At 36.2% G+C, this 17,874-nt stretch overlaps 2 protein-coding genes and 1 long non-coding RNA gene across 5 annotated transcripts; 1 reads left to right on the top strand and 2 right to left on the bottom strand.

Annotated features, from left to right (window-relative positions):
* Positions 1 to 243: 243 nt before the first annotated feature.
* Positions 244 to 3,787, bottom strand: LOC141658719 (uncharacterized). Of its 2 annotated transcripts, none has more exons than XR_012549371.1 (3): positions 3,640 to 3,787; positions 3,289 to 3,334; positions 244 to 617 (listed from the first exon to the last, which is right to left on the bottom strand). It is a non-coding gene; the product is annotated as an uncharacterized LOC141658719 (long non-coding RNA). The 2 variants fall into 2 exon arrangements; XR_012549370.1 differs by lacking the exon at positions 3,640 to 3,787 and adding an exon at positions 3,440 to 3,600.
* Positions 3,788 to 5,093: 1,306 nt separating this feature from the next.
* LOC141586752 (somatic embryogenesis receptor kinase 1) lies at positions 5,094 to 12,834 on the top strand. The gene is made up of 11 exons (XM_074408071.1): positions 5,094 to 5,764; positions 7,149 to 7,281; positions 7,400 to 7,471; positions 8,231 to 8,374; positions 9,430 to 9,501; positions 9,585 to 9,656; positions 9,733 to 9,845; positions 10,362 to 10,493; positions 10,679 to 11,020; positions 11,415 to 11,809; positions 12,225 to 12,834. The coding sequence occupies exons 1-11, from the start codon at positions 5,692 to 5,694 to the stop codon at positions 12,537 to 12,539; spliced, it is 1,863 nt and encodes a 620-aa protein (XP_074264172.1). The 5' UTR covers positions 5,094 to 5,691; the 3' UTR covers positions 12,540 to 12,834.
* A 352-nt stretch (positions 12,835 to 13,186) lies between these two features.
* Positions 13,187 to 16,383, bottom strand: LOC141586753 (uncharacterized). Of its 2 annotated transcripts, XM_074408072.1 has the most exons (7): positions 16,296 to 16,383; positions 16,111 to 16,169; positions 15,352 to 15,484; positions 15,153 to 15,256; positions 14,856 to 15,027; positions 14,638 to 14,778; positions 13,187 to 14,561 (listed from the first exon to the last, which is right to left on the bottom strand). In XM_074408072.1, exons 2-7 carry the CDS (start codon positions 16,146 to 16,148, stop codon positions 13,386 to 13,388), a joined length of 1,764 nt encoding a protein of 587 aa, XP_074264173.1. In that variant the 5' UTR covers positions 16,149 to 16,169; positions 16,296 to 16,383; the 3' UTR covers positions 13,187 to 13,385. The 2 variants fall into 2 exon arrangements, with proteins under 2 accessions (XP_074264173.1, XP_074264174.1); XM_074408073.1 differs by lacking the exon at positions 16,296 to 16,383 and having other exon boundaries at positions 16,111 to 16,250.
* Between the last annotated feature and the right edge of the window lie 1,491 nt (positions 16,384 to 17,874).

The following is a 17,874-nucleotide window of genomic DNA, read 5'->3' as shown; positions in this document are numbered from 1 at the left end:
AAAAATTGCTAGTCAAGGTTGTTTGTTTTACCATTACGTCATTGAGATAAATATTGGTGCGAAAATTAATCTCAAGTTAGCATGGTTGTTTCGCCTTCTTCCTTAACCTCTACTTTGAGAGCAAAGGCTTTTTTTCAATTCTTAGACATGTTAATCAAGTACAGTAAGTTTGTCCTTTTAACTCCCGAGTTTCTTGTGTTGTTACTTAACAACTACTAATTTAATATTATAATTGATCTTTATTACACGCCTTTTCTCGCAAAATATAGTGAAAATGTTATCATAACATGAAAGATGGTTTCATTGTTTTACTCTGTCCATCAAGTTGGTAATTATAAACTAAGTTGCTACAAATGTTAATAGTACGATAATTGTATAACAATAGTCTAATACGATTTTGTTTGTTGATTTACCAACTTGCAATGTACATATTATTTTGCAAATGCATTTCTTCACCATAATGAACTTTGAGTATGAAAATTTGCTTGTATTTTTGCCTTATTTTGTTTTAGCAGCTCACTTGTCTTGTCTGGCAGTCACACTGATCACATGTCACTACCCTTTCACTTTATCTTCGATGTGTATGTTATCCGTATAGTCATGGAGTAATATACCACCTACATAGTATAACAATAAATCAAATACACTTCAATCTAATATTAATATCACCGCCGAATTTTAACTCTAAGTTTCCGTTAGTTTTTTGAGGTACTAAGTTTTGATAATTGAAGACTACAAAAATGTATTTTTATTTCCCAAAAGCAACTAAGGGCTTGCATGTAATCCATGGAATAATCAAGGGATAAATTTTAATTGAGTGATAATTACCGGAAAAGTTAATTACTTGGGTAATGAATTCATTGATGATAAGTTTGGCATAAGGGTAATGATTATTGGGTAGATGTTTTACTCCCTTAATCATTACCCAGGGGGGAGGGTGGGTAATGTATTACCCTTTCATGAGAGTAATAGATTCAGGAGGTCAATAAATTACTCTCATGCCAAACATGAAAAATGCACCTTACCTATCGCTCCCATATTTATTCCCCTCCTTTTACCCTCAATCCATGCAAGCCCTAAGGGTTTGCCTGGAATCCATGGAATAATTCGGGGGGTAAATTTTAATTGGGTAATAATTACTGGGGAAGTTAATTACTTGGGTAATGAGTTCATTGATGATAGGTTTGACATAAGGGTAATAACTACTGAGTAGATGTTTTACTCCCTTAATCATTACCCGGGGGGAGGGTGGGTAATGTATTACCCTTTCATGAGGGTAATAGATCCAGGAAGTAAATAATTACTCTCATGCCAAACATGAAAAATGCACCTTAACTATTACTCCCATATTCATTCCCTTCCCTTTACCCTCAATTCAAATAAGCCCTAAAAGTAAACCACAACTACAAACAATAAAAAAATAATCATAGACATTTCTAAAATATATTATGGCATAAATTTTAGAATCATGTCCTAAATTCTCAACACTCTAAATTAATTTTCTAAAAATAAAGGAAAAACCATAAAATCGTAAATTTTGGAGATATTATACTCAAACTCAATTCTTGAGTTTGCAATAAAATAAGGAGTACCAAAAAATGAGATAAATTATCGGAAAAAAATGAGATAAATTCGAAGGCTAACCTTATATAATCGCAGTCAAATCAATAGCCGCCTTGATAATGGATATTAAATTGTCGAACCTACATCCGGAAATTAGATGTTTAGATGTTAAATTTTGTGAAGGATCATAAGTTGGCAAATTTGAAGTGTAAATGATGAATTCAAGCGAAAATAAAGCAACTTTACCTTTCAAGAATTTGCTTGTACCAAAAAATCTTTCACGAATTGATAGACTTCAAATAATCCATCTTCTTTGATATGAAAAAGTAATGATTAGGATTTCTGAGATAGAAAATGATAAAGGATGCATTGAGAACTTAGCTAATTGATGAATGTGAAGGAGGGGTTCAGGAGGAGTGAACAACTGTGATGAGCGTCCTGTGATGAGAGGATGAAGACAAAGGAAGTAATTCAATATGACGGCTTAAAGAATGAGTAATGAGTTGAAAATTTTAGGGTTTAGAGCGCTGAACTTAGGCGGGAATTGAAAGAACGGTGGCTTGACACGTGTAATAGCCGATGTCAGCTGGTTTCTGTATTATATTTTTTATATAGATAGATATAGATAGATATGCATACTCAATTGTTAGTAAATTTAGTTTGCTTTATTGTTACAAAACTCATTGCATCAGTACGTAATAAACAAAGAAAAAATATGGAAAACGAACTGGAAGGTCTGGAACATGTATGTTTGGTATCTTGCCATCGCGTATCAAGAGATTACGTTGCCTAGCAGCGAGGTTGGCAACATAAATTACAATGACTCAAACTTGAGCGATAATAAATCAAATCAACCTAAACTACCAAATGTTAAATTTTGAGGTTAATAAACGTACAAACTCTTGTACAATTCATCATTTAATAGTAAAATAACAAAGTAATATTTTTTTGTTTGATTCATAATCAGTTTTAATTACAAAATAAACTATGAGCAATGAGAGAGACTAATAAAAAAGGGACGTGCTTTTTCACATACGGATTTTACTCTTTCACATACGTCTTTTACAAATTTGCCCTTGTCATTTTTTTTATCTCTCACTCAATTAATTTTCTTTCACCTACTTCCTTACCTTCACCTCCCTCCAGCAACCACTTGTCCGCCCTTACTCCGATGGAGCCGTAGTCCGGCGGACATGCTCCGGCCAATATCTACTTTCCTTAAACCGACCAACCTGTCCGACCACCCTATTATAGTATTGCTGGCAGTCCTGGCACTATAGTACGAAGTACTATGGATTTGGAACTTGTCCAAAAGAGATTATGAGAGTGCATTTCTCAGTTCGTTCGATTCCACTTTGCTATGCACTCTGCTCTTTATTGTTTGATTATCTAATGCGCTTTTACTGTTCTCCATTATTCTTAAAGCAATTAGATTATGATCATTGATCAAATTTTAGAACATTTAGATTCGATTTTAGGGAAGATGTCATACGCAGTATAAGAGTTAATTTACTTAGGTTTAGGAAAAGGGTATGATATTGAAAATTAATGAAAAATTGTATGTGAAAGAGTAAAGTCCGTATGTGAAAAAGTAATTCCGCTTGATATAAATAAAACAATATTATTATCCAAATTTATCCGATAAAACTTTCCAACCCGTCTACACAAAATACGATAAAAATTATCACCTTCTACCTTAAATTTATACCTTCAAAATCTACATACCTTGGTCTTCCATCTTTTTATTTTCTATCATCTTCAAACTACATATCTGTACATTGAGGAAAGACATTAGTTAATTCCGTGTGTTATGATGCTATGAAAATATATGATAATTAAGTTCTACAGAGTATTAATGAAAAACGAAAACACCAACATGGAGAAAATGAAGAGAATGAAACCAAATAATCTCATAGCATGTCAACGATTCACAACAAACTGGGTGAAAAGTGTGCATTCAAATAGAAAGCTAATGATTCATAAAGACCAATAATAAAGCAAGTCTTAGTCAATCAGTGATCATAGTACACATGAATAATACATTAATGCTCCATGAAGATAAAGGGATGTCAATACCAATGTTATATAGATTTGATCTTCATTAAACATTATAGACATTAAACGCATGTACTTCAACTATATAATTAAAAAAATTATTCAAAAGAAATTAGAAGTTCATGAGCAACGCATGCTGAAGGAATGATAGTGACGGAAGACTATTGGAGTATAAGTTTTATAAGCATTTATTATTTAGTTTACCTAATTAATTAGGTTTGTAGTTTGTGCGGAGTATTTAGGTTGGGAGTTACAAGTATCGTGACTGTTACTTAGAGGAGCTCAAGAGGTGAATAAATAAGAAAACTGCTGGTGAATGACTGTTAAACTGCTTTGATTTTAAATACAACATAAATATTTTTTTTAAAGTAAGGTGGGTTGAAAACTACCATTGAAGATGTTATATAGACATGACACGTGACAATAAATTAAAATTCATTTTTGTAATGCCTTTTAATAGTATTTTATAGATTATGTTTTCCAAGTTCATTGTTTCATTATACATGGTTTAGGAGTAACATACACACCGCCTATATATTGTCGTTGTACTCAAATAATCATTATATAAATACAACATCAATATAATCAACATCTATTTAAAAATGGGAACACCATTAAAACCACAAATCATAAAAATGAAAATAGAAAATAACATAGACATAATATTAAGATCAAAACTGTCACCATACAACGAGCCTAATATGAGACTAAGGAAAGCCCCACAATCATGACCTGTGGACTTGGCCCATAGCCACAAGCAGCCCAAACTTAAACATTATAAACCATCCTAAAAAACAATGGGGTATTACACAAAAATAAAGCAACAAAACCTAATAGAACCCTAAAATTACCTAAAAACCATTATATCGTACACTTAAGAAAATAAGTATAAAGAGTCACTCATTTTTATGATAACAATTGAGGCCGAACCAACACCGAATAGACCACGAGGAAAAAATTTCATCCCAACCCAACTTTTAAAATTTATATCCGACTCATTATTTTAAAAAGGCGCATCCAAATTCACTAATGAAAAAAGTGACGACAATGTTATGTAACCAACTTTTCTTATTTTGCAATAACCATATTCATAAACACTCTTACCTTAATGTAATTTGTGTCAACAAAACAATGTATTACAAGTATTTTCGTAGTTCCTTGCAACTCTGAATCACATTAATTAGTTACCGATAAAATCTAGTATAGAATAGTAAACAAATGAAAAACAAATGGCCAAACAAAGTGATTAGGCTTTACTCAACTCGTATTTAACTTTAACTCACACGAATAGAATTCCTTCACTCGAAACACACTCAAGTACTCAACCTATACTTAACCCGAAACCACAATCAGTAGACACGAGACTCGCTCGTCCGACCCGTTTACCAAGCGTGACAATGACCAATTTGCCACTATACTACTCCCTAGGCTCTAGCTTCTCTACATCAAGGTCCTCATCTAGGCCTAGTGTGCGTGACAGAGAAAGAAAGAGAGAGCGGGAACCCCGTTTAGACTGTCACAAGGGCAACGGTCAGTCCCGTTATGGGGCAGCCCAACTCGCCTGCATGCTTTCACTCATCACTCTCACTTCCTCTCTCCTTTCCCTCTCTCTATCTTTCCCTTTTTTAAAATGTGAGTAAAAATATATAAACAAAAAAGGTAAAAAAAAAGTTTTGTTAAAGATAATGTGGTAACATTGCTGTAATAGATTACTAATAACAAAATACAGTAAAGTTGAGTGTTTAAAAAGGGATAAATTAAAAATGTGCTCAAAAAGTTGCTTAGGAATGTTCTGCTTTATTATCTCCACTTAATTAATTTGATTTTTGATTTTTTTTTTATCTGGGTGTCATTGATTTAGGTAAAGATTTTAATCTTTTTGAGTACCCAGAAGATTAAAAGGTGAAATCTTAGCTCAAAGTTTGATCTTGTAAAATACCCAGAAATTTTGAGGTTGAATTATGACGATGTATTGATGTGAGTTAGTTTTTGAGGTGATTTAGGGTTTGGTTCTGGGAATTAAATGTTGGGTTTTTGGATCTAGAGTAAGATTGGAAAAAGGGAAAAGGAGTGATGAGGGTGAAGATTGTTGGTTTGGTTGTGTTTGTTGTTCAGATTTTTAGGATTGTTTTTGGTAATGTGGAAGGTATGTGATTTTTCATCTTCAAGTTGATTAATTTTTTGATGTTTTTGTTGAATTTTGATGAATTATATGATTCTGATAATAAGTTTATGAAATTGAGTTCTTTTATTATTTTGGTGTTTTTTTTTTTTCTTTCTGCTTTCAAGTATTTTGTGTATGAGTTTTCATCATGAAATTTGAGCTCTTGTTGATAGTTGAAGAGTGTAGCCATTTGATGTGCAATTGTTACCATGTCAAGTTCATGCTTCATGTGGCATAATAGCTGGTTTACAGTTGAGATTGTCAATTATTGCTTGATTGTTTTGTTCTAGTTTTGTTTATGTGAATGGGAGAATGCCTTTTCATATCATTGCTAGATTCAATATGGGAGATTAGTAGTTTTAGAGTGTTGACTTTTTTTTTTTTGGGGTAAAATGTAAGTAATTGTATTAATAATCGAAAAAACCGTCACCATACAAGGGTTGGAATGATTCACCATGTGAAACATTACCAGCCCAAACAAAACTGAGCATGTAGTAAGTTTTGAACTCTTTTTTCATAGTCTTGAGAATTTAGGTACATCTGTGGGTGATGGCATTGGTGTTTGAAACTGAAAACTGAGTGTGTAGTATGAACCAAAATTCTATGTTTTTTGGTGATCACTTGTGGTAAAGTAGACCGTTAAAAAGGATGGTTTAGCAGGATGATGCTTCAATGCTGTCGGTGCAAGCTGAAGTATCTTTGGTAGTAGAGATGCTCGTATGGCGATTGTTACCCTACAATCTGCCTTATGTATTCTTCTGGTGTGGTAATATTGTTTCTGCGTTTGGAGCAAAGGTCTACTATTCTTTGGTTTTGGAATAAGATGAAAGAAAGCAAAGAGCTCAATAAACTGTGAGATTTTGTTGTGTAGTAGTAGTAGTTGGTCAAGGATGTGATTCACAACACAATTTTCGTTACAAGATATACAAAAGCAGTCTTCTCTGTTCTAAAACACAGAGGTAAGGATGCATGCATCCAATCCCCTTACCTCACCATGGGCGGGAGCCTTTAAGGCATTAGAGTAATGTTATTTTGTTCCTGTTGTGATAATGTGCCAACAACAATTTATTGAATGTTCGTGTGAGCATGTATGCCTGTCCGGCTGTGATAATGTGCATGTTATGGATGTTATTCTACATCTTTACCCTTTTATCTCTTTCTGAAGCACCAGCGATGTTCAACAAAGTTGTGAACATATTGTTTGCCTTCCGTATTATTGAGTATATTTTCTATCATCTGGTCTACTTGTTCATTTGTTCTTATCGTCCTACCATTAACAAAATTCATTCTCCATTTTGTATTGAACTTGTATGCCAAATTCTTTGTTCGAGTCATAAATTCATAATATGTCTCAAATTGTGGGCAGGTGATGCTCTACATACCTTGAGGGTCAACTTACAGGATCCTTATAATGTGTTGCAAAGCTGGGATCCCACCCTTGTAAACCCCTGTACTTGGTTCCATGTCACATGCGACTCTGATAACAGTGTTACTAGAGTGTAAGTATGCAAATTATAAATGTCAATGCCGTTCTCTGTCTTGCATAGGACCTTATGGGTTGTGAATTTGTGATGAGGACTTGAGGAGTATATCACATGACTTTTTGTATTTGGCCAGGGATCTTGGAAATGCTGCATTGACAGGTCAACTAGTACCACAAATTGGTTCTCTGAAAAATCTCCAATACTTGTAAGTTAATTTATAGGGCACTCTTTTCTGAATTGTTTTTTTTTTTTTTTTTTTTTTTTTTTTTTTTTTTTTAATTTGATTGAATAGCCAAATAACCTATATACATATGATTTTTTTTTATTTCTCTGATAAGATGGTCTGATGGTAATGATAAAATGTTACCATCAGCTTTGAGGAGCGTGTGACGCAAAACCAAATGTCCTAGTTTTGTTTCCTGCTACCTCAATAAGTGGGTGTGTTTCCAGAATTCCTGTGCCAGCCGAATCATGGTGGTCATGTAGTTAAATCATCTAATTGATGCTGAATCACTAAGGGCATGTCGTTCGTTGCTATGCTTACATATGACATACTTTGCAACCATAAGAGTTGTTTAAAAAACAGCCACCATATTACCCTAGAGCTTTAAAGCTTTCACATATGACAAGGTAAGACGGGTTTGATGTACGCACATGAGGAGGCTTTTTGCGAAATTAACAAGATAAATTCTGAAAGCAACTATGAAAAAATATCTTCCTTGGAAGTGTAATCAAAGTTCAACAAATGAAGAAAGTGGAAGGCTTTGCTTCGTACTTGTTTAGGTCACCAGTAAAATATGGGATAGAGGGAAGAGGCTTGTATTGTTATTCCTTTGCTAATTCTGATTGCATTGTAGTATTCTAGTGATCCCAACTTCTCATAAGTGCAACTTCTACGATGTATTTAACCCTTCTCATTTCTGTTGTATCTTCACTGTATTTATATAGCTTTTCCTGTTAACAGGGAACTCTACAGTAACGATATAAGTGGACCGTTACCCAGTGAGTTGGGTAATCTGACTAATTTAGTCAGCTTGGATCTCTATTTAAACAGTTTTACTGGTGAAATACCGGCGTCTTTTGGGAAGCTATCAAAGCTGCGATTTCTGTGAGTTTGCCTAGCCTTGCCTGATTTGTATATGCGAGGAAGTTATATCTGCGTTTTAGTGCTTTCTTTCGTCTGTGCTATATGCCTATATGTATGGAATGTGTAGTGAATTAACGGCAGCCTTGTTCGGTAATGAAAAACGGTAAGTTGGAGTCAGTAACCCTTGCTGGGCACTTAATAAGCATATAATTTGTAGTATTTTTTTAATACAGAACAAGTCAGTTGAGAAACCAAGTAAATTCCTACTATTGCTCTTGGGTTTAAGTGATTCCAGAATAGACCTATGTTACTCCGACACTTCACTTAGCTGTTGTGTCACGTGTCCGACACCTACTTGTCCGACGCCGACACGACACTTCGACACTTCATTTTAGACCAAAAAATTGAAAAATTTGCACAAAATAGCCGTATCCGACACTCGACACGTGTCGGAGAGTAGGGGTAACACAGGAATAGACTTGCAGTTGCAGGATTCTAAGCATATAGTATTATAGTGAATCAATGATATTTTCGATAACGATTGTTGTATTGTTAAAATTGGACTTATTAGGGTTTCTATTAGCTACATGTTGACAGTTTGACACACATATTTACTGTTTGGGGAATGTGATACTAATATCTTATGTTACTTTGACTCTTCATATCACCTCACTTCACTTAACTGCCATGTCGCGTGTCAGACACGTGTCGGTGTCCGACACGACACGATACTTCGACACTTCAATTTAGACCACAAAATAGGAAAATTCACCCAAAATAGCCGTGTCCGACACTCCGACACGTGTCAGACACGACACTGTGTCGGAGAGTTGGAGTAACACAGGTTAATACTCAGCTCTGAGTATGACTTTTGGACACTTCATTTTAAGCAGATTTTCCTGGAGTAGCTGAGTGCAACACTCACACTGTCACACACATGCTCATGTCCGATACCTTTAACAGAGACCAAGTAACACACCTTATATTTAGAAGTCAGCTTAATAGATTGAAGGAAATCGTGGTACACTGGTACTAACATGTTCTTCTAACGTTCTGAAAATTATGTGCAAGGATAGTCGGCTAAATAACAATAGCTTGAGCGGTCGCATTCCGATGTCATTGACCAATATCACATCTTTGCAAGTTTTGTAAGTCCTTGCCTTGGCTCATTCTTTGTATATCCAATTTTCCAGTTCCATTATATAATATATGAAAGTTGATCTTGTTTCAGGGATTTATCTAACAATCGCCTTTCTGGATCTGTGCCAGACAATGGTTCCTTTTCACTATTTACACCCATAAGGTTTGTACACATCCAAAATGTGTGGAATGGAACTTTACATGTTCGGCTTCTGATTTTCTACGGCTTTTTGTTGTAGTTTTGCTAATAACTTGAATCTATGCGGCCCTGTCACTGGTCATCCCTGTCCTGGATCTCCACCATTTTCTCCGCCCCCTCCTTTCCTTCCACCAACACCAGTTAATTCTCAAGGTAACATTTTCTGACTGTCAGTCAGAACAACTTTTGTACATGTTTTTGATGTAAGATGTTTCACTTGAATTTTAATGTCTGGATTATGAGTCTCTTTATCGTTTACTCGCAATTTAGTTTTCTAAAGGTATTAAATGGGTCTCATGCATAGCTGTTGTATGCTGCGCTTGGTATTCTTAACTGTTTATTTATAATTCTACCACATCCATCCCAAATTTATTGTCCTTGTTTGATTTTGGTGGCCAAAAGATATCAGCAACTACTAATGTCTCCCAACATAATTAGACATTATAAATTCCGTCATGTTTGATCTATTAAAAAAATTGTTTTCATATTATCAGAAACATTTTCAAAAATTTGTTACTACTATAGATTGTGAGAACATATTGGTCAAAGTAAGCATCATTTAACCAGGAAAGTCAAATGGGGACAACATAAATAGTACGGAGTGCTGTGCTGCATTTGTGTATTCTAGGTCCTAATTGGTCTTCACTAAACTATTTATTTTTATTTTAGGTGGCGGTAGTACCACTGGAGCAATTGCTGGCGGAGTTGCTGCTGGTGCTGCTTTGGTGTTTGCTGCACCTGCAATATTATTTGCTTGGTGGAGACGTCGGAAGCCACAGGAATATTTCTTTGATGTACCTGGTCAGTCCTAAACCTCTTTGATCTTTGAATCTTAACACAAACACTCATGTGAGACTGTCTTACATAGTTTCATGCTTGTATGTGACACCAACCCATTTGGGTTGGTCTTACTCACATATGAGAATATCTCATGCTATATTCACTATTTCTATTAACCTATCTTATGTCCTTAATTATTTTAACAGCTGAGGAGGATCCAGAAGTCCATTTAGGCCAGCTCAAAAGGTTCTCTCTACGAGAACTACAAGTCGCCACTGATACTTTCAGCAACAAAAATATACTTGGCAGAGGAGGATTTGGTAAAGTATATAAAGGACGGCTTGCAGATGGAACACTGGTTGCTGTGAAAAGGCTGAAGGAAGAGCGCACTCCTGGTGGTGAGCTTCAATTTCAAACAGAAGTGGAGATGATCAGCATGGCTGTGCATCGAAATTTGCTCAGGCTGCGTGGTTTTTGCATGACACCCACAGAGCGGCTACTTGTTTACCCTTACATGTCTAATGGGAGCGTTGCTTCCTGCTTGAGAGGTAAAACTCCTAGAATCTCTATTGCTCCGACGTTTTCTGTATTCGTGGCATTGATGAAATAAAAAGTCTCTTATAAGGAGGAGTTGCGCAAAATTATTATAAACCTGCATGTTGCCGGAATACTCTTATAAAAGAACTAATTAGTAGCCAAGCTTTTGAGTAAGAAACATGAAATTTTACACTAATGCTTATGTGAAGCCGTGTTACATAAGTATTGCTCTCATAAACTTGGGATTCTTATTTTTCCTTCTCTAAAAATGGTTGATAGACTGTTTCTCCTTCTACCAAAATTTTTAGTTCTCTCATAAGCCGTGTTACATAAGCCTTGCATATCATTAATACAGAATTTATTTGATGTTTTACACTGAAACATAAACATGTGATGTTTTTCCAGAGCGTCCACCTGATGAACCTCCACTGGATTGGCCAACTCGCAAGCGAATTGCTTTGGGATCTGCAAGAGGACTTTCTTATTTGCATGATCATTGTGATCCGAAGATCATTCATCGTGATGTAAAAGCTGCTAATATATTGTTGGATGAAGAGTTTGAAGCTGTGGTTGGTGACTTTGGTTTGGCCAAGCTGATGGATTACAAGGACACTCATGTGACTACAGCAGTACGCGGCACCATTGGACATATAGCTCCCGAGTACCTTTCTACTGGAAAATCCTCTGAAAAGACTGATGTTTTTGGGTATGGAATCATGCTTCTTGAGCTTATTACTGGGCAGAGGGCTTTTGATCTTGCTCGACTTGCTAACGATGATGATGTGATGTTGCTAGATTGGGTATGATATTCTCGACCTTTAATTTTCGTTTGTCAGTTTTTATTAGTGTGCTCTCTGTCCCTCTTTTTACCCAGCATTTATTTCATTTCAAATTTTAGAAAACAGGCATGGAGTTGGAGAACGTTTTGCTTTCAAGGTTTCATCTTGTAGTCCTGTAGTGGAGAGAAAAAGGGAGTGAGGAGCTGATCCACATGACCACATATACAATTTTTAAGTTAAAAAAAATTACATAAAAAAATCCAGGATCTTTTTTCAAGATCTTTGTCCATTGCCCTGGTCATTTTTTTTTCGTCTTTTTTGGCAGCACCATTGGTTGCGTTTGATCTGGGTGTTGACAAAGTTGACAAGTGCCTAGGGATTTCATTTCACGTACTTATTTGCACGGTTAATTTTACCCGATGATGCTCTTCAACAGGTAAAAGGACTTCTGAAAGAGAAGAAATTAGAAATGCTCGTTGATCCTGACCTTCAGACTAATTACATAGACTCAGAAGTTGAACAACTCATCCAAGTGGCACTTCTATGTACGCAAGGGAATCCACTCGACCGACCTAAAATGTCAGACGTAGTAAGAATGCTTGAAGGCGATGGGTTGGCGGAGAGGTGGGATGAATGGCAAAAGGTCGAAGTTCTTCGTCAAGAGCTGGATTTAGCTCCTCACTCTAACTCTGATTGGATTGTTGACTCGATGGACAATCTACATGCAGTTGAATTATCCGGTCCAAGATAGCTCTCTTAGTTGCTCAAATGACCTGAAGATCAATGGAAAATGAATCATCTCTTTTTTCTGACCATAATTTTTGTTTTCTCCATCAATTATAGGCACACTTACCTTTTAAGTTCCTCTTCGAGTCCTTGAGTGCCTATCAAATTCATTTGTAATGTATATGAGCTGCTTGACTAGGCAATTACTGTTCCATAATTTTGGGGCGGATTTAATGGAGTCACAGAGGACAAATTGATGTAGATGAATTTCGGTAATTTATCATGGACACCTGTATCAGGTTGTCATTCATCTTGATCAACTGTTGGAAGGTCGCGCTTTGGCCGTTGTCCTTGGTTGTTTCTAGTTTCCACTATTTTTCTATATAAAAGGCGATGCTAGTTTGTTTTAACGTCTTATTTTCATAATATCTGATCCATTTTAGGGCTTATACTTGTGATTTGTTATCTAGTTGTTATGTAAGAGTTGCTTCCACCAGCACTTGGGCATCAATTCGAGAACTGCATTCTGCACGTAATTTATGTTACAATTACTATTCTCGTTTATCGCATAAGAGTATACATAATATTGTAACATCAGTTTCTTGGTGTTCATTCACCTTATGCAAGGCGTGTAGCTGATTTAAAAGTACTCCGTAAGGACAAGGCAGCATCGAAAATCAAGAATTCATATTTTTATAAATTTCTCTCAAAAAATCACCAAGGATAGCAAAGAGGATCCTTCTTTATATCACACGAGTTCCGCAGTTTTTCTCCCAATATGCTGAAGAAAATATGCATTAACATGTACTAGAAATGCATGCACAACAAAGAAAGCAACATATAAGTGGATTTTAGAACCGAGCTTCAGAGTCTATTCATGTCCAATCGTTGTCTCAGGAGCGTGAGTTCCAGGACTCCGCGGGCTGAAAAGGTTCGGATATGAAAACATTGATTCATTGTTCACCGATTTTATGTAAGAATTCTCAGCTGGAAGAGATGTTTTTGGCTCAGTTACACCATCAACACCGTCTTTTGATGCGCTTTCTATATGGGTATTTCCAAAGTGATCAGCTGGGCTCGATGGATTATCACCCACTTGAAGTTTTTCCATTTCAGAATCACTAGCGTGAAACGGGTTCTCAACCCCCATATCAATAGAATGCCCACTCCGGCTTTCAATAAGCTCGAAAACTCTAAGTTCCACGAGATTGGCAGCAGCGCGAGCAGCGACCGCAGCCCGGTCAGCAGATTCGGCAGCAGCCTTTGCAGCGGCTAAGATATCATTCAAGTCCACATTTGCAGTACTTTTGGTTCTTAGAGGTTTTGAAGGTTGAGTGATTTCTTGCACTGGAGCCGATGCCAAAGACATCGATGGAGGAGATATGAACGGCACAAATTGTTTGCTAATCCCAGTATTTGCTGAAGATTTGGGAGATTCATGGTCAGCAGCCAAGCTTTCAATCGGCATCCCTGGTGAAGGATCCATATCTTCCTTTGCACTCGGCCATAATGATACTTTAGGAACTTCGGGAAATTCTAATTCATCAAAGTCTTGTTTAGATTCGGTATGAACCACAGTAGACTGCAGAATTTCATCATTCTCCTTTGGAAGAGGTGGCTTCAATCCACTGACAAACTGTGTAGGTCCCGAGCTTCCACCCGTCATTCCTGATGAAGGATGCATATCTTCCTTTGCACTCGACCATAATGATACTTTAGGAGCTTCAGGAAATTCTAATTCTTCAAAGTCTTCTTTGGACTCGGTATGAACTACAGTAGACTGCAGAATTTCATCATTCTCCTTTGGAAGAGGTGCCTCAAATCCACCGACAAACTGTGTGGGTCCCAAGCTTTCAACCGGCATCCCTGATGAAGGATGCATATCTTCCTTTGCACTCGGCCATAATGATACTTTAGGAACTTGGGGAGATTCTAATTCGTCAGAGTCTTCTTTAAACTCGGTATGAACTAAAGTAGAATGCAGAATTTCATCATTCTCCTTCGGAAGAGGTGCCTTGAATCCACTGACAAACTGTGTAGGACCATTCTGAGGCGATTATGCGAAAACATTAGATAACAGTGAAGAAACCTCACTTTTTGAAAGCAAAAGAGTTACTACCCACCAGTAAATCTTCATGAGACTTGAAAAGTTCAGTTTCGGAAGGAGCTGGATCCCAATTTAAATCATGCTCCTCGGCAATTTCTTTTAACAAATTCAACTTCTTTTCAGGGGACGGAGCACGAACAGACAGCAACTCTATTAACTGCACACCAATGAAAAATTATATTATCCTCTCTTCATCCCATTTATATTGTCCAACCATTCCAAAATGAAATATACCTGCCGATTAACGCCACAGTCTGGCATTAACGCCGATGCAGAAGCCACAAATTCTTTGCCATATTTTGAAACAAATGCCAGCTGAACTTGCTGCAGCTCTGGCAGCTCTGCACATCTAGGTGCTGCAAAACAGATACTTGATATGGCTTCCTTCAAGTCCAGCGGACATTCTCTGCAGAGTACACAATATTAATATAAGACTCAATGTAATTTCATTTACGACTAAGTGTGATCCGTATTCCAAGACATACATAGGGAGTAGTTCAAGCCCCCAGTCAGCAAGGAAGAAAAACAAACCTTTGGGTCTCAATTATGGGAAGACGGACAGAAATAAGCTCACAGAACAATTCGATGATCTCTTGTGCTGCCATCATATTCTCTTCTCTTATAATATGCTCAACCTAATTCCAAAAAAAAAGAGACAAACAGAAAGACAATCTGTTCAATGTCCATCAAATTTAAAAATAATAGAAAAATTTGGTATAAAGAAACTGACTCTAATGCGAGCAGTGGCTTCTTGACCAGCCTCAAGAAGTTTAGCGATATCCTTGCGCATTTGCTTAAGCTGAAACTCTTTCCGGTTTCTCAACAACTTGATTCTAGGGATAGTAAGCTTCAGTTGTGTTTTACTGGCACAAATCAAAACCAACCAAGATTACCAAACAAACACAATTTAGCAAGAAATTACTTCAAAACATGACAAATTAACCCACCAATAGCAATTCTTTAACTTGTGTCACATCAGCAAATGATTATCTACTGCAGTTTTAACAAAAATTCCAGACACCCATAATCTAATTCAGTAAGAAACAATCAAAAATTCACCTGCTGCATTTCTTCAGTGGAAAAACTTAGTTATGCTGCTACCTATTGACCATTTAAGTCCATATACTATATCTCAGTGAGCCTGGGGGAGCACTCGCTATCCCAAATGCACAGTTAAAATTATCGATTTATGCTACCTGAAAATGAGGCCTAAGGCCTAAGCAAATATTTAATTACAAGAAAAATGTTTGCTACTCCAAATTTCATTTCTAATCACAGTGAGGAAATGATCCCTCGGCTATTCACACACGAGATTAGACGTCCAAATCTTGCTCCCCTTATTTTTTATTTAAAGATCAAAAGTGTTTTTTACTAGTGGCTTCGATCAACTTAACTAAAGTTGATCAAGACATAAACATACAAGAACAATAGTTGATTAAACAACAATATAAGACACACAAAAATGTGGTAAACGAGCTGAAGAGGTTACCATTTAGAAGCCTTGAAACCTTTGTTAAGGAAAGACATGATCAAGCAAAGCTAATCAACCTAAAATGACAATTTACCAACAAAACAGAAATGAATACAGTATTTTGCAAGAATAACTAAAAACCCATTACACATTAATAAATAAATAATCAAGAGAAGAAATGTTTAAAGTGATGTAAACTTAACTGCTAAGATGTCCTGTTTGTTTGACAGTAGTGGCAACAACCTGTAGGAGCAAAAAGATAAAAAGACAACATCAGAGAAAGCCGCGTTCATATATGACTTATATAGTTATATACCATGCACCATTATTGTTTAAGACCGTCTTAATAGTCTTAACTTTAAGACGGCTCTCAAACAATTTAAATAGAACTGGAAATAATAAGAGGGTGTAAAAAAATTTGAAGTTAAGAGTTTTAAGACGGTCTTAAGCAAAAGACCAAACGACGATGGAGTACTCGATAATTATTTTAAATATTTTATAATTTTCAAAATTTCAAAAATATCAAAATTTTATAATTTTCACACTTTTATAAGTAAATATATTTACGAAATAAAATGAGCATTGACAAACATGTAAAAGACAAAGTTTTTTTTTTTTTTTTTTTTTTTTTTTTTTTTTTTTTTTTTTTTTTACACCACCTTTAAAAATTTTTTCCAAACACCACCTTTAAAAAACAAGTTTGTAAAACACAACCTTTAATAATTTTTTTTGTCAAACATGACATTTTGGCCAAAGTTTGAGCACTTGTAATGGGGTGACTTTCAGTCGATTTTAAGATAACAAATTAAAGGAGGTCGGTTTGAGGTGTTCTTGAACTCGTTGGAAAGGTGGGAGTACAAGTTTTTCAGTGGTGGTCAAAGGTGGCCTTATGTGGGGTAGATTGGTGTGTAAAGTAAGGATGGTCACACGGACACGGGGTTGATGTAAGTCAAAATAATATTTTTTTCGTGGGTCAATTCACTCCCCTTGAAGCACCACTTGCAACCAACGACCACCACAAACAACACAACTACGACATAGCATGCACTCCCCTCAGCCTTCATACCAATTTTCAGACTAAACAAAATATCATAATCTCATTAAAAGACCCTCGAGAACCCCTCTTACAACCCGCTATAAACCAAACTTCTAGCCCTTTCTCTGACCAGCCTCACTTTACGCACCAATCGACCCCACACAAGGCCACTTTTGGCCACCGTGTTGACAATTCCCGGAAAGTCTGTACTCCCACCTTTCCAACGATTCCAAGAACACCTCAAACCGACCTCGTTTGATATCTAAAATATAGACTGAAAGTCATGCTATTGTAAGCGGTCAAGAAGTTATCAGAATCCGACCAAAAAGTCGTGTTTGACAAAAAAAAAATATTAAAGGTTGTGTTTGACTAACTTTTTTTTTAAAGGTGGTGTTTGGAAAAAAAAAAGTTTTTTTAAAGGTTGTGTTTGACAAAAAAACCCAAAGACAAATGATAACAATTTACTGTGACAGAGGGGGTATATGATTTGAGCAGGTAGACATGTGAGAGAATTCTTTAATTTATCATTATTTTTTTTCTTGATCTTTGGACTAAAATAAATACCGAGTAGATAAGAAATGATTCGATGAGTATATGTAGAAATGACTTATAGAGATGGAACTGGACATGCGGGCCGTTGGCCTGACACCTCATGATCCATTTTAGCACGACACGGGATTAGCACGCCCCAACATGACACGACACGTCATACGCCATGCCTAGGCCAAAGTTTGAGAAAAAAGACC

The sequence above is a fragment of the Silene latifolia genome, chromosome 6 (assembly GCF_048544455.1).
Source record: "Silene latifolia isolate original U9 population chromosome 6, ASM4854445v1, whole genome shotgun sequence".
Lineage (NCBI taxonomy): Eukaryota > Viridiplantae > Streptophyta > Magnoliopsida > Caryophyllales > Caryophyllaceae > Silene > Silene latifolia.
The sequence above is the reverse complement of the archived record's forward strand: the minus strand, read 5'-3'. Positions and strand labels throughout refer to the sequence as shown.